Source organism: Lycium barbarum, chromosome 11 (assembly GCF_019175385.1).
Source record: "Lycium barbarum isolate Lr01 chromosome 11, ASM1917538v2, whole genome shotgun sequence".
NCBI classification, from domain to species: Eukaryota; Viridiplantae; Streptophyta; class Magnoliopsida; order Solanales; family Solanaceae; genus Lycium; species Lycium barbarum.
This window is the reverse complement of record NC_083347.1, coordinates 108,058,812-108,078,705: the sequence shown is the minus strand read 5'-3', so window position 1 is coordinate 108,078,705 and position 19,894 is coordinate 108,058,812. Positions and strand designations below refer to the sequence as shown.

Sequence of the window (19,894 nt, the reverse complement as noted above, 5' to 3'; positions counted from 1 at the left end):
AGAAATAAAGGAAGAGTTTTGAATTTTGTGGTCTAAAATAAATCAAAGATATTTGTTTGTGTGATTATAAATCATCTCGTTAAGCATAAAAAGTAAAGTTTAACGTTAAATTATTGCCAAATAAGAAAATATACCATTCTTTTTTAGATATACTAAAAAGAAAAGTATATCACATAAATTGGGACAGGGAGAACACTAAATTATTCCCTTGTCTCCATCGTACCGCTTATTATATGACTTATTGATCTACTGGAAAGTTACTAATGTAAGATATTTAACGTGAAAATTCCAAGATCAAACATGATAATGGAACACAAAATTATAAGAGATTAGTAGGATAGAACGGCGTACCCGTTTGAGCCATAATTGACAGCAGAATGGACTAGGTCTTTCTCCCTATTACCCTTCTCGTTAAAGCGGCGTCAATGGGACAACAACCTCACACCTATTTTATTGTATCTCTAAAGTGATAACATCGAAGAGCCAAGAGGTGCCTTATATAGGGTTAGAGGAGGGGACCTAGTTGCAATATTGAAATTCTAAAGGGCCCACCCATTATGGGCCTCATTGGATTAAGCCTACACTCACTGCCTTACTAGACCCACAGGCACATAAAGTGCACGACTCAATACCAGTTATCACACTATAATTGGGCACACGTTTTCCCGGAATAGTTAAAATATAAAGAAAATGTTTTAAATAATGTAAGCCCATTTTTCTAACATTCTCCCACTTGGGCTACATTAGCAAAAAGACTTTATTTTTAAAAAAGGAAACAAAATGACTCTCTTGAAAAGAGATTTTTCCAGGTTGATGGAAGAAAATATTTGTGGCCACATTTTAGAAAACAGTCCATAAAAATTAATTGACCTTTGTAGTCTCAATCTTAACTACTGGACTATGGCGATCTTTGTATTCTTTGGAACACGAGACCTTGCGTAATCACAATACTTTCAATTAAGCCAACAAGATCATGGTCTAGCAGTGTAGTAAGGAATAGTGTCACGTGTGATATGTATATGTATATATATATATATATATATATATATATATATATATATATGTATGTATCTACTCAAGCACTATTACCTTATCGGTCCTCCATATGTCATAAAAGCATACGAATGATGCACCTTTTGGGCGAACCAGTTTCACCTCAAGATACTGTATTACCGAATTGCATCATATACCAGAAATGGATGCCCTCTTAGACGAACCAAATTTCATCTCAAGATACCGTATTACCGAAATGCATCCAAAATATAGAGCAACTAATGTTGCAAATCATTGCACATAGGAATTACCTCTTAGGTGAACCAAATTCCACCTCAAGATACCATGATGTGACTACCCAATAATGTGAACAATAATGATGCTAATCATAACACAATATATGAAAGTAATGCACATTTTATTTCATATAATAAAAGTTCATGATAACAGAATATTACAGACTCCCACTAACTCAAAGAATCAAAAGACTCTACAACACCCATATTAGTTACATGACATTTAAAGTCAATGGGCCTGAGACTTTTAGTTAGTGGATCAGCTAGCATTGCGTTTGTCCTAATATTCTGTATAACAATGTCTACCTGTCTTACCAAATCCCTGATTGTCAAGAACTTAATCTACATGTGTTTGATGCCACTACTCAGCTTATTATTTTTGGAAAAGAATACAGCTGCACTGTTGTCACAATACATCACAATGGGTCTCTGAATCGAGTCAACAACTCTGAGTTCTCCAATAAAATTTCAAAGCCAAACAACTTCCGTAGACGCACTATAACAAGCTACGAACTCAGCATACATAGTACAAGATGTGACCAACGTCTACTTAACGCTTTTCCAAGATATGGCAGCACCAGCAAGTGCGAAAATGTAACCAGAAGTGGATTTATAGTCATCTGTGCACCCGCCAAAATCAGCGTCTGAATAACCAACAACTTCAAGCCTGTCAACCTTTCGATATATCAACATATGGTGTTTAGTCTTCTGAAGATATCTCATGACCTTCTTGGATGCAACCCAATTGTCATGACCATGATCAGATATGTATCTGCCAAGGACATTCATAGCAAAAGCTACGTCAGGTCTCCTACACACCTGTGCATACATCAAACTGCCTACTGCACTAGCATAAGGAATGTTTGCCATAGTTTTTCTCTCCAAATCATTCTTGGGACATTGCGCCTTACTTCATTTGTCTCCTTTGGCTACTGGTACATCTCCAACCTTGTAAGATTGCATATTAAATCTAGAAAGAATCCGATCAATATAGGACTTCTGAGACAACCCAAGAATGTTGCGAGATCTATCACGATGAATCTCTATGCCGAGTACAAAAAAAGCTTCCGAAGATCTTTCATCTCAAAGTTTCTTGATAAAAATTGTTTGGTTTCATATAGCAATCAATGATCACTACTAGCGAGCAGAATGTCATCCACGTAGAGTACAAGAAAAATGAATCTGCTCCCACTGATTTTCAGATAGATGCATTCATCAAATTTATTTTCCACGAAACCAAACGAAGACACAACACTATTAAACTTGAGATACCACTGACGAGAAGCTTTCTTCGATCCATAAATAGACTTCTTCAAATTGCACACTAGATGCTCCTTTCCACTTTTAACGAAACCTTTGGGCTGTTTCATGTAAATCTCCTCAGATAAGTTTCCATTGAGAAAAGTTGTCTTGACATCCATCTGGTGGAGCTCGAGGTCAAAATGAGCCACCGGTTCCATGATAATTCTGAAAGCATCTTTAGTAGACATGGGGGAAAAAGTCTCGTTGTAATCAATGCCTTTTTTTGAGTAAAGCCCTTTGCTACCAAACAAGCCTTAAATTTTTCAATATTTCCGTGACTATCTTTCTTTGTTTTATAAACCCATTTACAACAGATGGCTTTGTTACCTTGAGGAAACTCAACAATTTCCCAAGCACCATTATCATACATGGATTTCATTTCATCATTCATGGCATCTAGCCCTTTATCTGATTCATGACTGTTAACAACTTGTTTAAAAGTCACGGGATCCTCAACTTGACCAATATCATAATCAGCTTCACCAAGATATACTTGATAATCATTAGAAATGGCGGACCTCCTATTTCTTTGTGATCTTCGGAGTGGAATCTCTGAAACTTCAGAAAGTGGTTCATCAGCTGGAACATTCTCATTTTCTTGAACATTCTCATTTTCTACCGCCATGGAAGCAATATGTGCACTTGTTACACCCCGTAGTTTCGTATGTTGAGATTCGAGCTACCTTTCAGGAGGTGTGTGAGCTTATATGTGTTTAACTTATGGTTATAAGGATTCAAGTTCATATAGTAAGCTATGAAAGGATTGAAGGGCAAGTGAATTAAGGAAATTAAATTTGTTGGAACTTGAAAGAAAATATGAGGAGCAATTTTGGTCCAACTTGGGGGACGAATATATCTTAGCATATGAAGTGTTTTAAGGTGAAACAAAAGCCTAAAATGAAGTTCGTCGAGTCTAGTTTCCAACGCAATAAACCGCTAGTCGATAGGACATCAGAGTAGATAATTATGAACGTTACAAGTTCAGCTGATAGAGCAGAAACGCGTGCAATTTTCAAAGTGAGCAATTTTCAATTTTCAAAGTGAGCAATTTTCAAGCGAGGAGTATTAATCGAAGCTCGGATAAATGCATGGATGTGATTCTAGTATGATTTTGCGGTGGATTCAAGGTAGATATTGAAGATATCTCTGTTTTAACAAAAATAAGGTATGAATCTCCTATTATTAATGTTAATTTTGGTTTATTTACGGAGATAAAATCGTTAAATAATTGTATAGCGAGTTGGTTGGTTGTGGAAATTGGGAAACATCGTGTGGGATGTTTTATGGTACATATTGGTGTTGAAAATGATGTGATTGTCGTTGTTGTTGTTGTTGGTTGCTGAATTATAATTTTGGGCTAGGCATATAAACAGAGGAGATGCTGGAATTTCGGCCGATACAAAAAGGGGTTTCATTTAAATGCTTGAGGCAAGTGTGTGGTAATGAGTCTAATGATAGTATAAATGATTTATATGTAGACATACGAGCTTGGGAGAATAAACGTTGGGTGACTTAGAAGACCGAAAGGTATGTTAAGGCTCGTCCCATTCTTTCAAGGCATGATTCCTATGTTACGATTTCATAAATGCTTCCATAACCCCTTTGTTTTCAAAAGTTAAAAGTTTATGATTCCAAGGCATGATTCCTTTCCCGATAACCCGTAAATGTTTTCCAAAATGTCCGTATTTTTCCACAACAAGGTTTATGATTTTGTAAGCTCTTGTGACAACAATGATGGACACGTTTTATCATGATGACTATGATGCCAAAGATGAGAATGTTGAGCTATTTATTGATTTCTCAATTTATTCATGGATGATGACTATTTTTAAAGATTCCAAAGTATATGAATTGACGCCTTATGAGATTTATGATCTTATTCTACGTTCTCTTAACGCTATTCTTCATTGATAGTCTCACCTTATAATAATTGTTCCTTCAAGGCGAGACAAAGCCATGATAATTATTCCATAATATAATTGGAGGTTACCGACCTTACGTCACTCTGATAGAGACATAACTTTCCTTGGGCTCTCATGCATGCTACTTATGTTATATATATATATATATATATATATATATATATATATATATGGGGTAAGGGGAAAGGTGAGGCGTTATATACGCATAGCCACCTGATCAGCTGGATATCGTCCTCATGCATGCTACTTATGTATATATATATATATATATATATATATATATATATATATATATATATATATATGTATATATGGGGTAAAGGGAAAGGTGAGGCGTTATATACGCATAGCCACCTGATCAGCTGGATATCGTCCCGGACGTGGGATATATGGGATAAATGGATCGGGCCGTTCGTTCCGCGGAAATATATATATATATATATATATATATATATATATATATATATATATATATATATATATATATATATATATATATATATATATATATATATATATATATATATATATATATTTACCACTGGACTGCAGCCAGTCGGGCAGTTACCACCGTGCTACGGCCGGTCGGGCAGTTACCGTTGATTAGTCGGGCAGTTGCGCTCTACCGTCGGGCGATAATCGGACGGGCAGTTATTACCACCGGACTGCAGCCGGTCAGGCAGTTACCACTGATCGGTTGGGCAGTTAGTATTGGATGATTATTAAGATAAAGACACAATACTGTACATAGATATGGTTAAGCATGCAAGAGTATAGAGAGAGACATGTATCACATGTGGATCGGGTTGCACGCCGCAACACATATTCAGATAACGTTTGATGATAAGGTAACCAGGACTATGGTAGGGTATACAGACCTAGTAAAGACTACAAGAAGATGAAGAGGTATTCATACATATGCTAGATTTCCATCGGTAGTTCAGAAATGCCAGGTTGATTCTTATTCTTTTCATCTTCAGTATATGGCTATTTTGTTTCACTTTCCGCCTTGCATACTCAGTACATTGCTCGTACTAACGTCCCTTTGTCGGGGGCGCTGCGTTTCATGCCCGCAGGTCTTGAGATACAACTTGACGGATCTTTCAGTAAGGATACTAGCTCAGCAGTCAGAGTCGTGGCGCTCCACTTGCTTCGGAGTTGCCCTGTGAGTCAGCATGGCTGCATATGCATTTGCATGGGTATGGCGGGGCCCTGTTCCGGCCACTTTATGTCATGTACTCCTGTAGAGGCTCGTAGATAGATATGCACAGTTAGATATCTTATAATTATCTCGACTTGTACTATGTTGTATCATTATTATGGATAGCCTTACCGGCACATGCACTCGAGATTAGTTTGAAGACGTAAGTATGTTATCTTTAGGGCTTGTGCCCCTATGGCTTATGGTACCTTGGTCTTATGTTGCCTTTCGAGATACAGAAAACGTGAGTTACAGTTGGTTCGCTCGGTTCCCGTAGGGTGCCGAGTGCCAATCACGCCTTACCAAGGTTGGGGTGTGACAGCACTGCTACAGCTCCCCCTAGCTCATTAGACCGAGAATTACTTCCTTCAGCAAAGTCTAACTCCAGAAACTTAGCCGTGCGAGATTCAACAATTCTAGTTCCCCGAGAGGGGAAAATAGAACCTATAGCCTTTTGAATGGTCTGGATATCCCATGAAATAACAATGAACAATCCTTGGATCAGTCTTCTTCTGCAGTGGATCAAAGATTTTAACTTTTGTAGGACAACCCCAAACTCGAAAATGATTCAGACTTGGTTCCCTGCCAGTCCATAATTCAAATGGTGTTTTAGGAACAGCCTTACTAGCAACCCGATTTAGAATATAAGCAGCATTTTTTATGGCTTCACCCCAAAGAAAATCGGGCATACTGGTCCGACTCATCATACTTCTTTTCATGTCCATCAAAGTGCGATTAAGTCTTTCCGCCACACCATTCTGCTTAGGATCTGCAAGCATAGCAACTTGACCAATGATTCCATTTTCTTGAAGATATTTAGCAAAAAGCCCCAAGTGTTGACCAGTTTCATTATGTCTCCCATAATATTCACCTCCACGGTCAGATCTCACAATTTTGATAACTTTTCCCAATTGCTTCTCAACTTCAGCCCGAAAAGTCTTGAAAACATCAAGAGAATCAGACTTCTCCTTAATCAAATAAATATAAAAATAGCGAGAATAGTAATCAATGATGGTGATGAAGTATCTGTTGCCACACAGAGTAGTAGAATAAGGCCCGCTGATATTTGTATGAACAATCTCTAAAAGACCTTGACTTCGAGTTGAACCCTTTGTCCTGGTCTTAATCAACTTACCACGAACACAATCAACACATAACCCAACATCATCATGACTTATAGGTGGAAGAATATCAGTTTTCACCAATCTATCAATACGTTCCTTAGAAATATGACCCAACCGTTTATGCCAAAGTATTTGAGACTTCTCTTTAATTAAAGACCACTTAAAATTTCCGATCTCAACATGAAACGAGGAGTTAAGAGTCAAAGGCAATTTATATGAATCATCAACTAAAGGATAAATACCAACACATTTGTAGTCATAGAATATTTCAGCTTTATTATTACCAAAAGTCATAACATAACCAGCCTTCTCCAACAACTGAATAGCAACTATGTTTCCTTTTGCTTCCTTTAGACTTGGCTTCCTCTAATTTCTTAGCCCTTGCAAAACAGTGCTGATATGAATAGTACCACCACTATCTAACCACCAAGAATCTTTTGGTGCATCAGCTAAATTAGCTTCCAAATAAACATAAGCAAACTCACCTTGATCAGCCTTTTGCTTCTTATTGTAAGCCTTAAACTTGAAACAGTCTGCTATTTTGTGACCCTTCTTGTCAAAAAATGACATTTCCCATCAACACCTTTTTGATTGCCATTGTTGCTAGGTTCCACTTTTACCATTTCCTTTGAAAGCCTGCGTCCTTTTATGACCTTGCCACTTTTTCTTTCCTTTGAACTTGTTACCAGAAGATTTTTCCTGAGAAACCATTTTAGCAGATTCTACCTTTTCATTCGTAGATGCCACTTTTTCTCTTTTCACTTTTGCTTCCTCGGCATCACATTTAGTAATAAGCTCATTAATAGTCCATGGCTAGCTACTTGTATTATAAGCTGTCCTCATCTGACTAAATTGTGACGGAAGCTTTAAAAGAGCTTCATGAACAATGAAACTATCAGGAAGAGTCACATCTAAGTTCTTCAACTGATTCTGCATACATACCATTCTCAAAATAAACTGATGGACTCCTACTGTTTCATCATACTTTAAATTCCTTAGCTCACCCATCAATCTTGAGGCTTCAGCATTATCAGAAACTTGAAAATGCTCACCCACAGTCTCAAAAAATTCCTTGGCGCTATCTGTTTCTAGTAGAGACCCCAGTAAATGCTCAGCAATGGACCTCTTTAAGGCCTTTAAGCACAACCTGTTCAATCTTTCCCATTTAGCATATTCATTTTTCTCTTCGTCATTACTTTCCTCAGTTGGTTCTGTCGGTGCATCTTTTATAATAATCATATCCATCTCAACCAGTTCAAAATCAAAGTCCACATCATGTTTCCACTTTTTGTAATTGGATCCAGTCAGGATTTCAATTTCAGCAACATTGTTGTTCTTTGTAAAGGAGACTGAAATAAATGCAACTTGATTAATTTAGGCAATATATTTTCACCAAAATATGTGCAAGTAGTTGTATAATTATTTACTCCCCTTTGGGTAGAGAAAAAAAAGACACAACTAATCACACACCCTTTCATGGTGATTTATATAAGAAAATTGAGATACAGTAACCTTTGAAAAATTTATCTCCTTTGGGCTAAATAAACTTTTCTAAGTCACACACCTCCCAGGAGACATAATGATATAAACAAAATAAACCCCTTTGGGTAGATTTGTTTTTCAATCAAATCTCAGCCAAAATTACTCCATGATGAATTAATTAACTCACAAAATTACCCCCTTTGGGTAGATAACTTCATAAATTAATTAAATAATATTATTTAAAAAATTATTACCTTTCATGTACACATCTCAAATCACTACAATAAAGTAAAGATACGACGACATTTATTTGGTGACATTTCAAATAAATGTTGGGAAATAAGGAATTTCTTGACATTTATGAACAAATGTCGTAAAAAGAACGACATTTGATGCCAAATGTCATAAGAAGAACGACATCTGGGGCAAAATGTCATTAAAACAACGACATTTAGTCCCAAGTGTCGCTAAAATAACGACATTTGTTAAAAAATGTCATTATTTTTAACGACATTTAGCTGAAATGTCATTAAAACAATGACATTTGATACAAATGTCGAATAATATTATGACATTTGTTGCAAAATGTCATTGTTTTTAACGACATTTGGCGAAAATGTCGTTAAATAATGACATTTGATATAAATGTCGAATACATTATGACAATTGTTTTAAATGTCATATTATTAGTCACTAATTATCGACATTTACACCTAATGTTGGAAAACTATTTTTTTTAAAATTATCCATCATTCTTTATAGGAAAAAGGTCAAAAATTTCCCCCGGACAATACAATTTAGAGAAAAGTTTATCTTATGTTATATTTTGGCCATTCCATAAAGTTCAAGGACCAATACGGATCATTTGCAAAGTTCAACGACAAATTTATTTAAAATCTACACCCTAAACAATTTATTTAAATCTCAAGAATGATAATTAAGAAGTCACTAATATTGTGAATAATCTTTCAAAGAGGACAAATAGATGTTAGAGTACATCAATTTTAATTAATTAAATGTGTGAATTATTTTTTTCTTTAATATATCATCACTTAATTATGATTTTTAATTATTTTCTACATACATTATTTGATTTATCCAAACCAAATTTGAATTTAATTGCTTTGTCAATCTGTAGGAAATCTTAAATATAGTTAGGAGAGAAACAAAATGATTTACCTTTAAACTCCATGAATGATCTAGGTTTGTTCTATATACCATCTTCGTATGGTGGCGTGATGTAGCTACGTGAATCCACGTTCGAAGGACATACGTACCAAAGTCATATAATTAGGACCACAATATGCATGGTTTTATTCTGTTTATGGCATCGAAGGTTGTGTTCTTTTTTGCTAATATAATTCTCATTCCTTTTTGGCACCTACGTTAGAGATTGAAGGTATTTGCCCCTTGAATTACAAATAATCTAAATTTCTGGCAAGATAAAAGTTTAAGTCATCTGTAGAAATATGAAGATTGATAGTAACTCAAAAAACGAGCCTAATTGAGAATATTGTGAGGATGTATATCATATGAACATCCTTTTTAAAACTAGCTATAGACAATCGAAATTTACAACTAGGGGTGGGCATGATACGATATTTAAAGCTTCAGTACGGTAATTTCGATTCTCGATTTCTAAAAATACTATACCATTACCATATATATCAAATTAATTCGGTATGGTTCGGTTTAAATACGATTTTGGTATTTTGCGTTACTACGGTAAATCAGTAATCATTTGATCCACTTCAACTTACATATTCATATCGTAGAGAATTATGACGTTCTGCTATTTAAGAAACGTCTCAATTATATCGTACTATAACAACTCACACATGTAAAAATATTCAAAAGAAAATACACGTAATTTCCTTATTACGTAAATCGATTACACGAAAAGATACTTCAATCAAGCTAGAGTAGGCAAAGTTTCAAAATTTGAACAATTTTAGTTTTGTAATAGTACTAGTTTATATATTTGTTAGTACAATAATACTAATTTTTATGAACTATATATGTAACTATACTTCGGTATGATATTCGTTATTTTAGTATTTTCTTTATAAATACCAAATACCATACCGAATGCCAAAAAAATTTAATTGCATACCAAATACCGTATCAAATACCATAATATCAAAACCGCGATATAATTTTTTTGATTTTGGTATGGAAATAGGTATCTACGCACCCCCATTTACAACTAATATTGGAAATTTCTATACATTTGTTTAATTGTTAAACCATTCTTATTAATTACCACGAGAACTCAAAATTAGTGAATACATATAATATTAGTTGTATATTCAACCAAAGAGTTGGAACTAAAATATGTGATAAAAATAATATATTTAAGATAAATATATATGTAAGTCATCCAATAAGTCTTGTAAAAGTAATTAAAAAAAAGGAATTAAACTTAGGATGTGAAAGTGCCACATCATACTCCTTAAAAAACAAAAAGAACTCCTATTCAGCAAACATACGAAGACCCATTTCAAAGAGTTAACAAAACTTCCCATTACCAATATCAGTGTAGCCTAAGATACGGGTCTATAGATTTTGGCTCAGTCTTTTCTCAAAAATCAGTCCCATTTTGGTTAAAATTGGTTGAGTCCGCCCACTAATACATTGTACTACCGAAAAATATGGAGAATTTCAGATATGGAGCGACATATATGGAAGAAAAAACAAATTGGCGGTAAGATTTTGTTGGGTTTCCCTCCTTTTACTTCTTTTTTGCTTAAGATTTTAGGGCTTCCTCCTTTCAATTCCTTTTTCGCTGCCCTTGAGGCAAAGAAAATTGGCGGTAAAATTTTAGGGTTCCCTCCTTTCAATTCCAAATATTGGCAATTTTAATACTTGGTATTTTTTCAAAGCTTGGAAAAAACTTTTGGCCGTGTTTGAGGCGAATCTATTCCTCTAATTTAGATCTTTACTAATTTTAAAATAATCTGAACTAATTATACAGAGATTACTGCTGATTGTTACAGAGATTTGTGCGTTGGAACGAAATTTAGAGTTGTTGAAGTACTTATATTGCGTTCACACATTGTGTAATTTCATATGAATCTCCTTCGCACATTCTATTTATAGTATCAGTTAACAGTTTTTCATAATATGGAGTGACATTAAGGTTCTTAATATAAGCAAAACCTACATACTAAGATGTTTTTATTTTTATATATTTTTCTTGTATAAATGAGTTGTGTGTTACATATATAAATATATGTAGGAAAATACTGATGCAACGGATGATATGAGACACATTTTGATGATGTCAGTTGGATCTAAATGGAAAGAGTGGAAGCATGAAGCAAAAAGTAATGGTTGTGACCCGTATAATACTGATATTGAGCGCTTAGCTCATCGTCCAAAGAGTGTTGCAGAAGATCAGTGGCGTTCATTAGTTCATTATTGGAGTTCAAAAGAAGCAAAGGTATTCCATTAATATCAATAATCATTTTATGCTTCTCCTTGACAATTATCTCATATATTATTGTGTTTATCTTTTCTAGGAAAAGAGCGAGAGAAACAAAGAAAGTCGAAAAAAGTTGACTATGCCACACACATCAGGAAGAAAAAGTCTTGCTCAAATTATAGATGATGTATGACATAATCACTATCTATTTTCTGCAATTTATGTATTAATTCTTGATTCCTTGCATATTTTACGATAATCTCTTACTATTCAACAGATGACAAAAGAGAATACTGGTGTAAAGCCAACTCGTATTGAGGTGTGGAAAAAAAACTCACACTAGAGAGAATAAACAACCAGTAAATGACATAGCCGGTGAAGTTATGGTAAATTCTTATTCTTTATAAATATTAAGGTACTTTAACTCCATTATAAGATTCTATTAACTTTCCGTCAATTTACCTTTCTTTCAAAAAGAAACAAATGGATGATCTTGCTGAGGTGTATCCCGAGTTAAATGTCCCTGGAAGTGCTCGCAATGATATATATTCACAAGTAATGGGACCAGACACTCATGGGATTGTTCGAACTCTAGGAAAAGGAGCAGCTCCAAGTTTAGTTTATGGCCCAGTATATAAACGATCACAGTTGGAGCAACGAGATTTTGATGCAAGGGTTGAGATAGAAGTTCAAAAAGCTAACGTAGCAATCCAAATTGATATGGATAAAAAGTTGGCTGAAGCAAAACAAAATATGGAAGCAAAATGGATGAAAGAATGGATGAAAAGGTGAAGGAAAAAGTGAAGGCTGAGATGCAAGCATACGTACAGAGTATCGGTTTTATGAATGGCTCAAACAGTAAATCAATCAGTTATGAAGAGGTAAACAATTTTGTGCTCGGTACACATTTTTTTTCCTCTTTAAATTAACTTTGCCATTTATTTTTCCTTTTAATTATACTAATCTTCCGCTTTGTGATAGCTTTCCCATAACTCAGTTGAAGACCGCCAACAATCATTATCTCCTGTATGAGTTGTTCCAACAAAAAAGGTGCGTTCGCACGTATTGTAATTAGTAAACATTGAAGTTTCGAATGTGATTTTCCAGGTGTTGTCATCTCGTGTTAAAGCAGAGTATGTGTTGTGCTCTTCTAATTCTCTGTTGACTCTTTCAGTTGGGGTGTTCTATGTAAGATCTTTGTTTGCTGTTTTTCATGATGTTCTGCCTTTTTTAGTTGGGTTATGTGTTCTTTTTACCCTTTTTGTTGTCATGTTCTCTTCTACCAATATGTTCGTGTTGTACGAATGAGGCTTTGAGGTTAGCAACTGGTTATGAGTTTCTGATAGATATGATCTTGAACAACCACTTTTAGATCTTTGCTTTATATTTCTTTACTCTCTGTTTATGATTTGCAACTTCATGCTTGAATATATAGATTTTGTCTGATAAATTGAAGAAACAAAGTGTTAGTTACAGCAAGCTAATTACCTGCTAATTCTCAGTGTATTTCCTTTTTCCTTTTAATTCTTTTAAAAATTTATTTTAATCTCCTTACTATGTGTGTGCTCTAGAGAAAAATGAACTATGGGTACTCTGCAAGAGTTAGAATTTGACAAGTTTTACTAGTTGTGGATAATTATGTTGACAATCAGCCCACTGCTGTCTCTGATGTTGAACACTCTATTTTTATTCCTTCTTACTTTTAGCATATTATGGTAAAACACTGTATTTAGATCCCCTTCTGTCAGCCAGTGGAGCTTACTTTTCTGTTTAAGGAATTGAATCCTTGCTTGATGTAATTTGTGGTATGTTGCCGCTAGCTGTATCTTTGTTCGAATTAAGTCTGCATTTGTAGGATTCTGCTGCAGTGCAGTTTGGCATTCCTCCAGCTCTGTTTTTGCTTTGTCTGCCTTGATTTCCACCTCATTGAAGTGTCTCTTGTTTATGCTTCGGAGGGTACCTTTCAATCTATTTAGTTTGCCCACCAGCTGGAACATTTTAGTTCCATCAATTCTTTTCGTCCAATTCTCCCTTACTTTTTGTTGAAAGTCCGAGGCTTGACTCCACATATTAAAGTAGTAGAATCTTGGTTTTGTTCTTTGGGTGCCATCTTCCTAGTTTAGCATTGCTGGGCAGTGATCCATAAGTCCTTCATTCCCAAAGTGAACCTCAGAGCTCGGTAGTGTAGTGAGCCAGTCTCCATTAACTAGGACCCTATCTATTCTACTATAGACCCTTTTATCATCCCTTTGTTTGTTGTTCCAGGTGTAGAAAGCACTTGATGACCTCAGTTCAACCAAGGAGCAGACATCCACACATTTTTTAAAATCCCTAACTTCAGCTGCTGTGACAGGACGTCCCACTCTTTCATCTTTTTTTAGTACGCAGTTAAAGTCCCCCATAACAGCCCAGGCCCCTTGTACTGAGCCCTGAATTTGCTCTAGGTATTGCCATAGATCCTTGCGTAACAACTGGTCATTAAAACCATACACAATTGTTATACTAAACTTGTTTCTTGTACCCCTATGCTCCACTTCAGAGTGCATTAGTTGAGCCGTTGTCTTTAGAATGTTTACATTAAATATTAGATGTTTCCACAGCATCCAAATCCCCCCCCCTGGGTGATGGGACAAATTCGAGCTAAAAGCCCATCCAGTACAAAGATTAAGAGCTGCTTGAGTAGCTTTTGCTCTCTTAATCTTTGTCTCTAGGAGCCCAAACAGACCGGCATTACTTCTATGCAGAAATAGGTTCATCTCTCTTTGCTTATATTGTCTATTCAGGCCCCTAGTGTTCCAAAATCCTATGCTATCCATTTGGGGAAGGGGTACCTCCTCCCCTCCCTGCACCTGCTGTACCTAAACCCATTCCTGTTTTGTCCCCGTCGGTTATCTGCTTGTGTACCTCCTGCTGCTTGGCCTGCAATGGCTCCCTGATTTGGTGCTCTTTACTTTTGTCCGCTGCTACTATTACTTGCTGCTGTTTTTCTATGTGTCCCTCTTTTCCCTCATTTTGGTCTTCTATTGGAGCAAAGGAGTTCCCTGTTGGTATGAATTCCTTTTGTGGCTGTTTGTTCTTTCTATGTGCAATCAGTGGTGCTTCACCCCTGTCCCTTCCTTGCATTTCGGCTACTGCTTTCCCAACTTTATGTGGCCATATTGGGGGCTCTTGCCTTTCTCGTTCCCATTTTTGCAATCTCCTACATTGCTCTTTGTTATGGCCAAAACTCTTACAATGCTCGCATAGGATTGGTTGCCATTCATAGTCTATTCGTTGCTCTATAATTTCACCCATCTCATTCTCAAACATCACGAACTCTGGAATGAACTGTAAATTTTCCATCAATTTGTCAGTTAAGATTTGGTTTGGTTTGATTTGAGGAAAGTTGTCATTGTTTGAGTGAAGTATGATTAATTCTCATTAGTTTTTAATAAAAGATGATGTGCACTTGTTTGTTAGCTATTTAAAAATTGATGGGTCTATTTTTGGATGGTGTTTTCTGATTTGCCAGAGAATATTTCTTCGCAGGTTAACTTAATCAAGAACACCACAAATAATGGAGGTGACACACAAAAAAAGAAGTGGGTAAGTTTGGAAAAATATGTAAAACACTTTTAAATTTTTTCCATTTATTACATGCATTTAATTCTATTTTTCTGTGTGATTCTTTTGCAGCACTTTTGAAGAGTGTGTGATACCAATTATTGGCAAGTGATGCTCGAATTGTGGAAAGATGAATTCCATTTGTCTTGTTGCAGAATTTATTCTAGAAGTTTAGGGAATTAAAGAGAAAGTTTGACGTAGTTTCATGTTGAAATCACTTTAGCTTTTATGTTTTAGTTAGAATTTGTTTTATTTGAGATAGAACAACAAGTCCTTTGATTTGACAGCGTCTAACTTGCAAGGAGACCTTTCTTTGCTATGTCCTTTGAAATACAATTGATTGACTTTTACTATTTCATAATATTTTGTTACATTGTGTATAAAGGTTGATCTTTATGATTGTTTGATATAAATATTTTCTTTATGATGAAAACTGAACAGTGAATTATTATTAATACTTTTGAATATTTGATACCGACATTAGTCTAAATGTCGGAAATTTTACAAAATAGCAAAGCGACATTTAACAAAGATTGAAAATAAATGTCGTAAATTTTTTGTTGACAATTTCACAAAAATGTCAAAAATAGCAAAGCGACATTTAATAAAGGTTATAAATAAATGTCATAAATTTTTTATTGACATTTAACAAAAATGTCAAAAATAGCAAAGCGACATTTAATAAAGGTTATAAATAAATGTCATAAATTTTTTATTGACATTTAACAAAAATGTCAAAAATACCAATGCGACATTTAATAAAGGTTATAAATAAATGTCGCAAAAGTTTTACCAACATTAGTTTAAATGTCGGCAATTTTACGTGACGTTTCCAAAATGTCGTAAATTTCTTACCGACATTTGCCTAAATGTCGAAAAATTTCCGACACTGAAATATACGACATTTGACACAAATGTAAATTAAATGTCGGGAAATGAATTTGCGACATTTAAGAAGCGTAATACGACATTTATATAATGTCGTCGTATCTCTACTTTCTTGTAGTGAATGTACCACACAAGTCGCAATTTGAACAACAATTTAATTATGAAATAGTTTTTTTTCCCTCTAATTTCAACATAAACGAACCTTAATATACTCTAAAATTAGAGAATAATTAGTCAGAGTCCGTTTTAGGCGTGTAAAGCCTCCCATATATTTAGAATGACTCATATAATTTTCCAGTAAATTTTCAACAAATTCCATGGCCGAAATTAGTTTATGTGATTTTCCAAAGTTTCAGAAGTAATAAATTCGAAATAAATACTTCCCGAGCTCAAAAAATTATGAACAATTATGGAAAAATCCAGAAAATTTGGACGATTCTGTGCACAAAAATTCAGCCTAAAATGACCTCGGGAAAATGTAGCGTGTATCTCACTCTCCTGTGAGCGAGAGTGGGATTTTCTAAGAAGAATGGGGATGAACCCTTCTTCTACCCCAACCAGAGTCAAAACCAAAAAAATGATTTTTCTTTGACCCATTCAAACCCAAATTCAAGTTCTTTCAATTTTATCAATATTGGTCAAGTCAAATCATTAAAATACACTTTAAACCCATTTATTACAAAAAATTAACTAAAGGGAATGTATTTTGAATCTGAAATGGTTTCAATCACTGGGTTCATTAATAATGAACATAAACACCAACTTTAAAGATTGTAACTGATATAATAAATAGCAATTACAATGGAATAAAGTCTAAAAACGTTTTTGCATATTATACCAACATTAAATCAGATTTAAAACAATGATTTTAATGACCAGTACATGAACTTGGAAAAAGATTTTTCTTTTCTTTTCGCCGGAAAAGTGTAATTTCCGGTAAGATGACAAATTTTCGAACAACCACACATCAAAATCATGCACAACAAAATTTCACAACCAATATAAATATGATGGAATTTCATCTAATATTTTGGCCAAAAATCCTTGAAATAAACTTCAATGTATTTCTTGAAAGCAACTGAAAATTTAGCCCTTCCTTGAGCAATATCTTGCAATTGATCCAATATTTCAGTTATTAACAACATCATAACAAAATCCATAACAAGATTTCATTTGATTTTTTTTAATCACAAATCAAGATTTAAGGAAGAGTTCAAATGGGTTTATTCATATAAATCCTAAAACTTCAAAACACAATTACTCTCTCAATATTTGGAGTTAGAAAATGAGCCACCTATCAAATCGAAGGATTAACGAGAGGAATAAAAGCCTTAAGGTCCCAGTCCGTTTCTTCAAAAATTTTGACATGAAATTACAGCAACCAATTTTGGGTTACAAAACCCTAATATATACTTATCATAAAATTTTGATCCTATATCATGCTTTTTAGGCTCTGATACCACATGTAAGATATTTAACATAACAATTTCAAGATCACCATAATAATAGGACACAAAATTATAAGAGATTAGTAGGATAGAATGGCGTATCTGTTTCAGCCATAATTGACAGCAGAATGGGCTAGGTCTTCCTCCTTATTACCCTTCTCGTTAAGGCGGCATCAATGGGACTGCAACCTGACACCTATTTTATGTTATCTCTGAAGTGATAACACAGATGAGCCAAAAGGTTCCTTATATAGGGTTAGAGGAGGGGACCTTGCTGCAATATTGAAATCCTAAAGGGGCCCACCCATTATGGGTCTCATTGGATTAAGCCTACACTCACGGCTTTACTAGACCCACCAGCACATAAAGTGCACGACCCAATACCAATTATCACACTATAATTGGGCACACGTTTATGGACTACCATACAACCCGGAATAGTTAAAATATAAAGCAAATGTTTTAAATAATGTGATCTCATTTTTCTAACATTTAAAAGAACCTTTCAATTAAACTAAACTATTTCCAAAAATTACTAACTGCTTTAAAGCTACACATTGAACTTGATTTACTATTACTAAGCTAATGATATTGATTCATTCCTTTACCTCATCAGTGTTTTATTTTGGTAAACAATGTAATTTTCCTGTGTTTATGGAGATGTGCATGCTACTAACTATTTTTTTAATCCAAGACTGCTAATTGTGTTTGTCCTTCGACTGTCAAATATCTAATCACAAGCTTAGCAAGGCACTTGCAATGTTGTTCTTTGGATGCTTCAAGTTTAATATGCACATAACCGTAGAATATGTAACCATTTAGAACTTTATTTAAAGTAGTTCCCAACACATAGAGTATGGACATGCTAATCATATAAATACTACAAGGAGAATAAAAAAAGTCAAAAACACTAAATAGTTATTGCTGTGATCATTTATAGATGCTTTAGTTCTAACGGTTCGAAGCAACTTCAGAGAGGAAAAAGAAGCTTTACAACAGCGAGCCCGGGCTAATCCCAACTAGTATATAATATAATGTATAACGAATAGTTGTATGTCGGTTGCTATTAATTTAAAGTGATACTAGATGGGTAATGGCCCGTGGTCCAACATTCTAAAGTTTCATGATTAGAAAAACCAAGAAACATAATAGAAAAACGCATTAGTTGAATCTAGAAATAGCCCTTGAATCCTTTTCTGCTGCAAGAAAGTGTAGCGGTGTACTAACAATTAAATTAATGACTCACCAAAAAATGAAGAGTTAGAAAGATTAAATGAAATAAACACTCAATTTCTAAAGCACAGACTCAACACTAAAACCTCAGGTTGTTTTAATCTATTAATTTTCAACAACATTGCTGCAAAAGGCAAGAGATCAACTCTTTGATTGTTCCATCGACAACAAAGCCCTTGTTGAAGAAATGAGTTTAAGGACTAAAGAGAAATTTTGTAATTGTACAGTCCATTTATTAGTTAAATGAAGAGTTAGTTAGATAGTTAGTTATGAACTACTTTACTAATTGACTTAGTCAGTTGGTTAGTGATTTGAGCTTGAATTCATCCGTGTATATATATGTGTATATCGCATCATTATTGGAAGCTTGGTGATTAGAATTCAACACATTGAATAATATTATTTTCTCTTTCTCTGATAACTACTCTTCTTCAATTGTATAACGAATAGTTGTATGTCGATTGCTATTAATTTAAAGTGATACTAGATGGGTCATGGCCCGCGCTCCAACATTCTAAATTTTCATGATTAGAAAAACCAAGAAACATAATAGAAAAACGCATTAGTTGAATCTAGAAATAGCCCTTGAATTCTTTTCTGCTGCAAGAAAGTGTAGCGGTGTACTAACAATTAAATTAATGACTCACCACAAAATGAAGAATTAGAAAGATTAAATGCAATAAACACACAATTTATAAATCATAGACTCAACACTAAAGCCTCGGGCTTGTTTTAATCTATTAATTTTTGACAACATTGCTGCAAAAGGCAAGAGATCAACTCTTTGATTGTTCCACCGACAACAAAGAGTAATTTCAGAGAAGCCCTTGTTGAGAAAAATGAGTTTAAGGACTAAAGAGAAATTTTGTAATTGTACAGTCCATTTATTAGTTAAATGAAATTAGGAGTTAGGTAGATAGTTAGTTATGAACTACTTCACTGATTGAGTTAGTCAGTTGGTTAGTGATTTGAGTTTGA

General features: G+C 34.5%; 2 protein-coding genes and 1 long non-coding RNA gene across 3 annotated transcripts; 1 reads left to right on the top strand and 2 right to left on the bottom strand.

Annotated features, from left to right (window-relative positions):
* Positions 1-1,835: 1,835 nt before the first annotated feature.
* Positions 1,836-2,159, bottom strand: LOC132620089 (secreted RxLR effector protein 161-like). The gene has a single exon (XM_060334803.1). It carries the CDS (start codon positions 2,157-2,159, stop codon positions 1,836-1,838), a length of 324 nt encoding a protein of 107 aa, XP_060190786.1.
* Positions 2,160-7,651: 5,492 nt separating this feature from the next.
* On the bottom strand, positions 7,652-9,512 carry LOC132620088 (uncharacterized). Its single transcript, XM_060334802.1, has 2 exons — positions 9,500-9,512; positions 7,652-8,187 (listed from the first exon to the last, which is right to left on the bottom strand). The coding sequence occupies exons 1-2, from the start codon at positions 9,510-9,512 to the stop codon at positions 7,652-7,654; spliced, it is 549 nt and encodes a 182-aa protein (XP_060190785.1).
* A 2,080-nt stretch (positions 9,513-11,592) lies between these two features.
* Positions 11,593-15,329, top strand: LOC132618793 (uncharacterized). Its single transcript, XR_009574322.1, has 6 exons — positions 11,593-11,762; positions 11,842-11,931; positions 12,022-12,130; positions 12,222-12,625; positions 12,726-12,794; positions 15,273-15,329. It is a non-coding gene; the product is annotated as an uncharacterized LOC132618793 (long non-coding RNA).
* Positions 15,330-19,894: the final 4,565 nt, after the last annotated feature.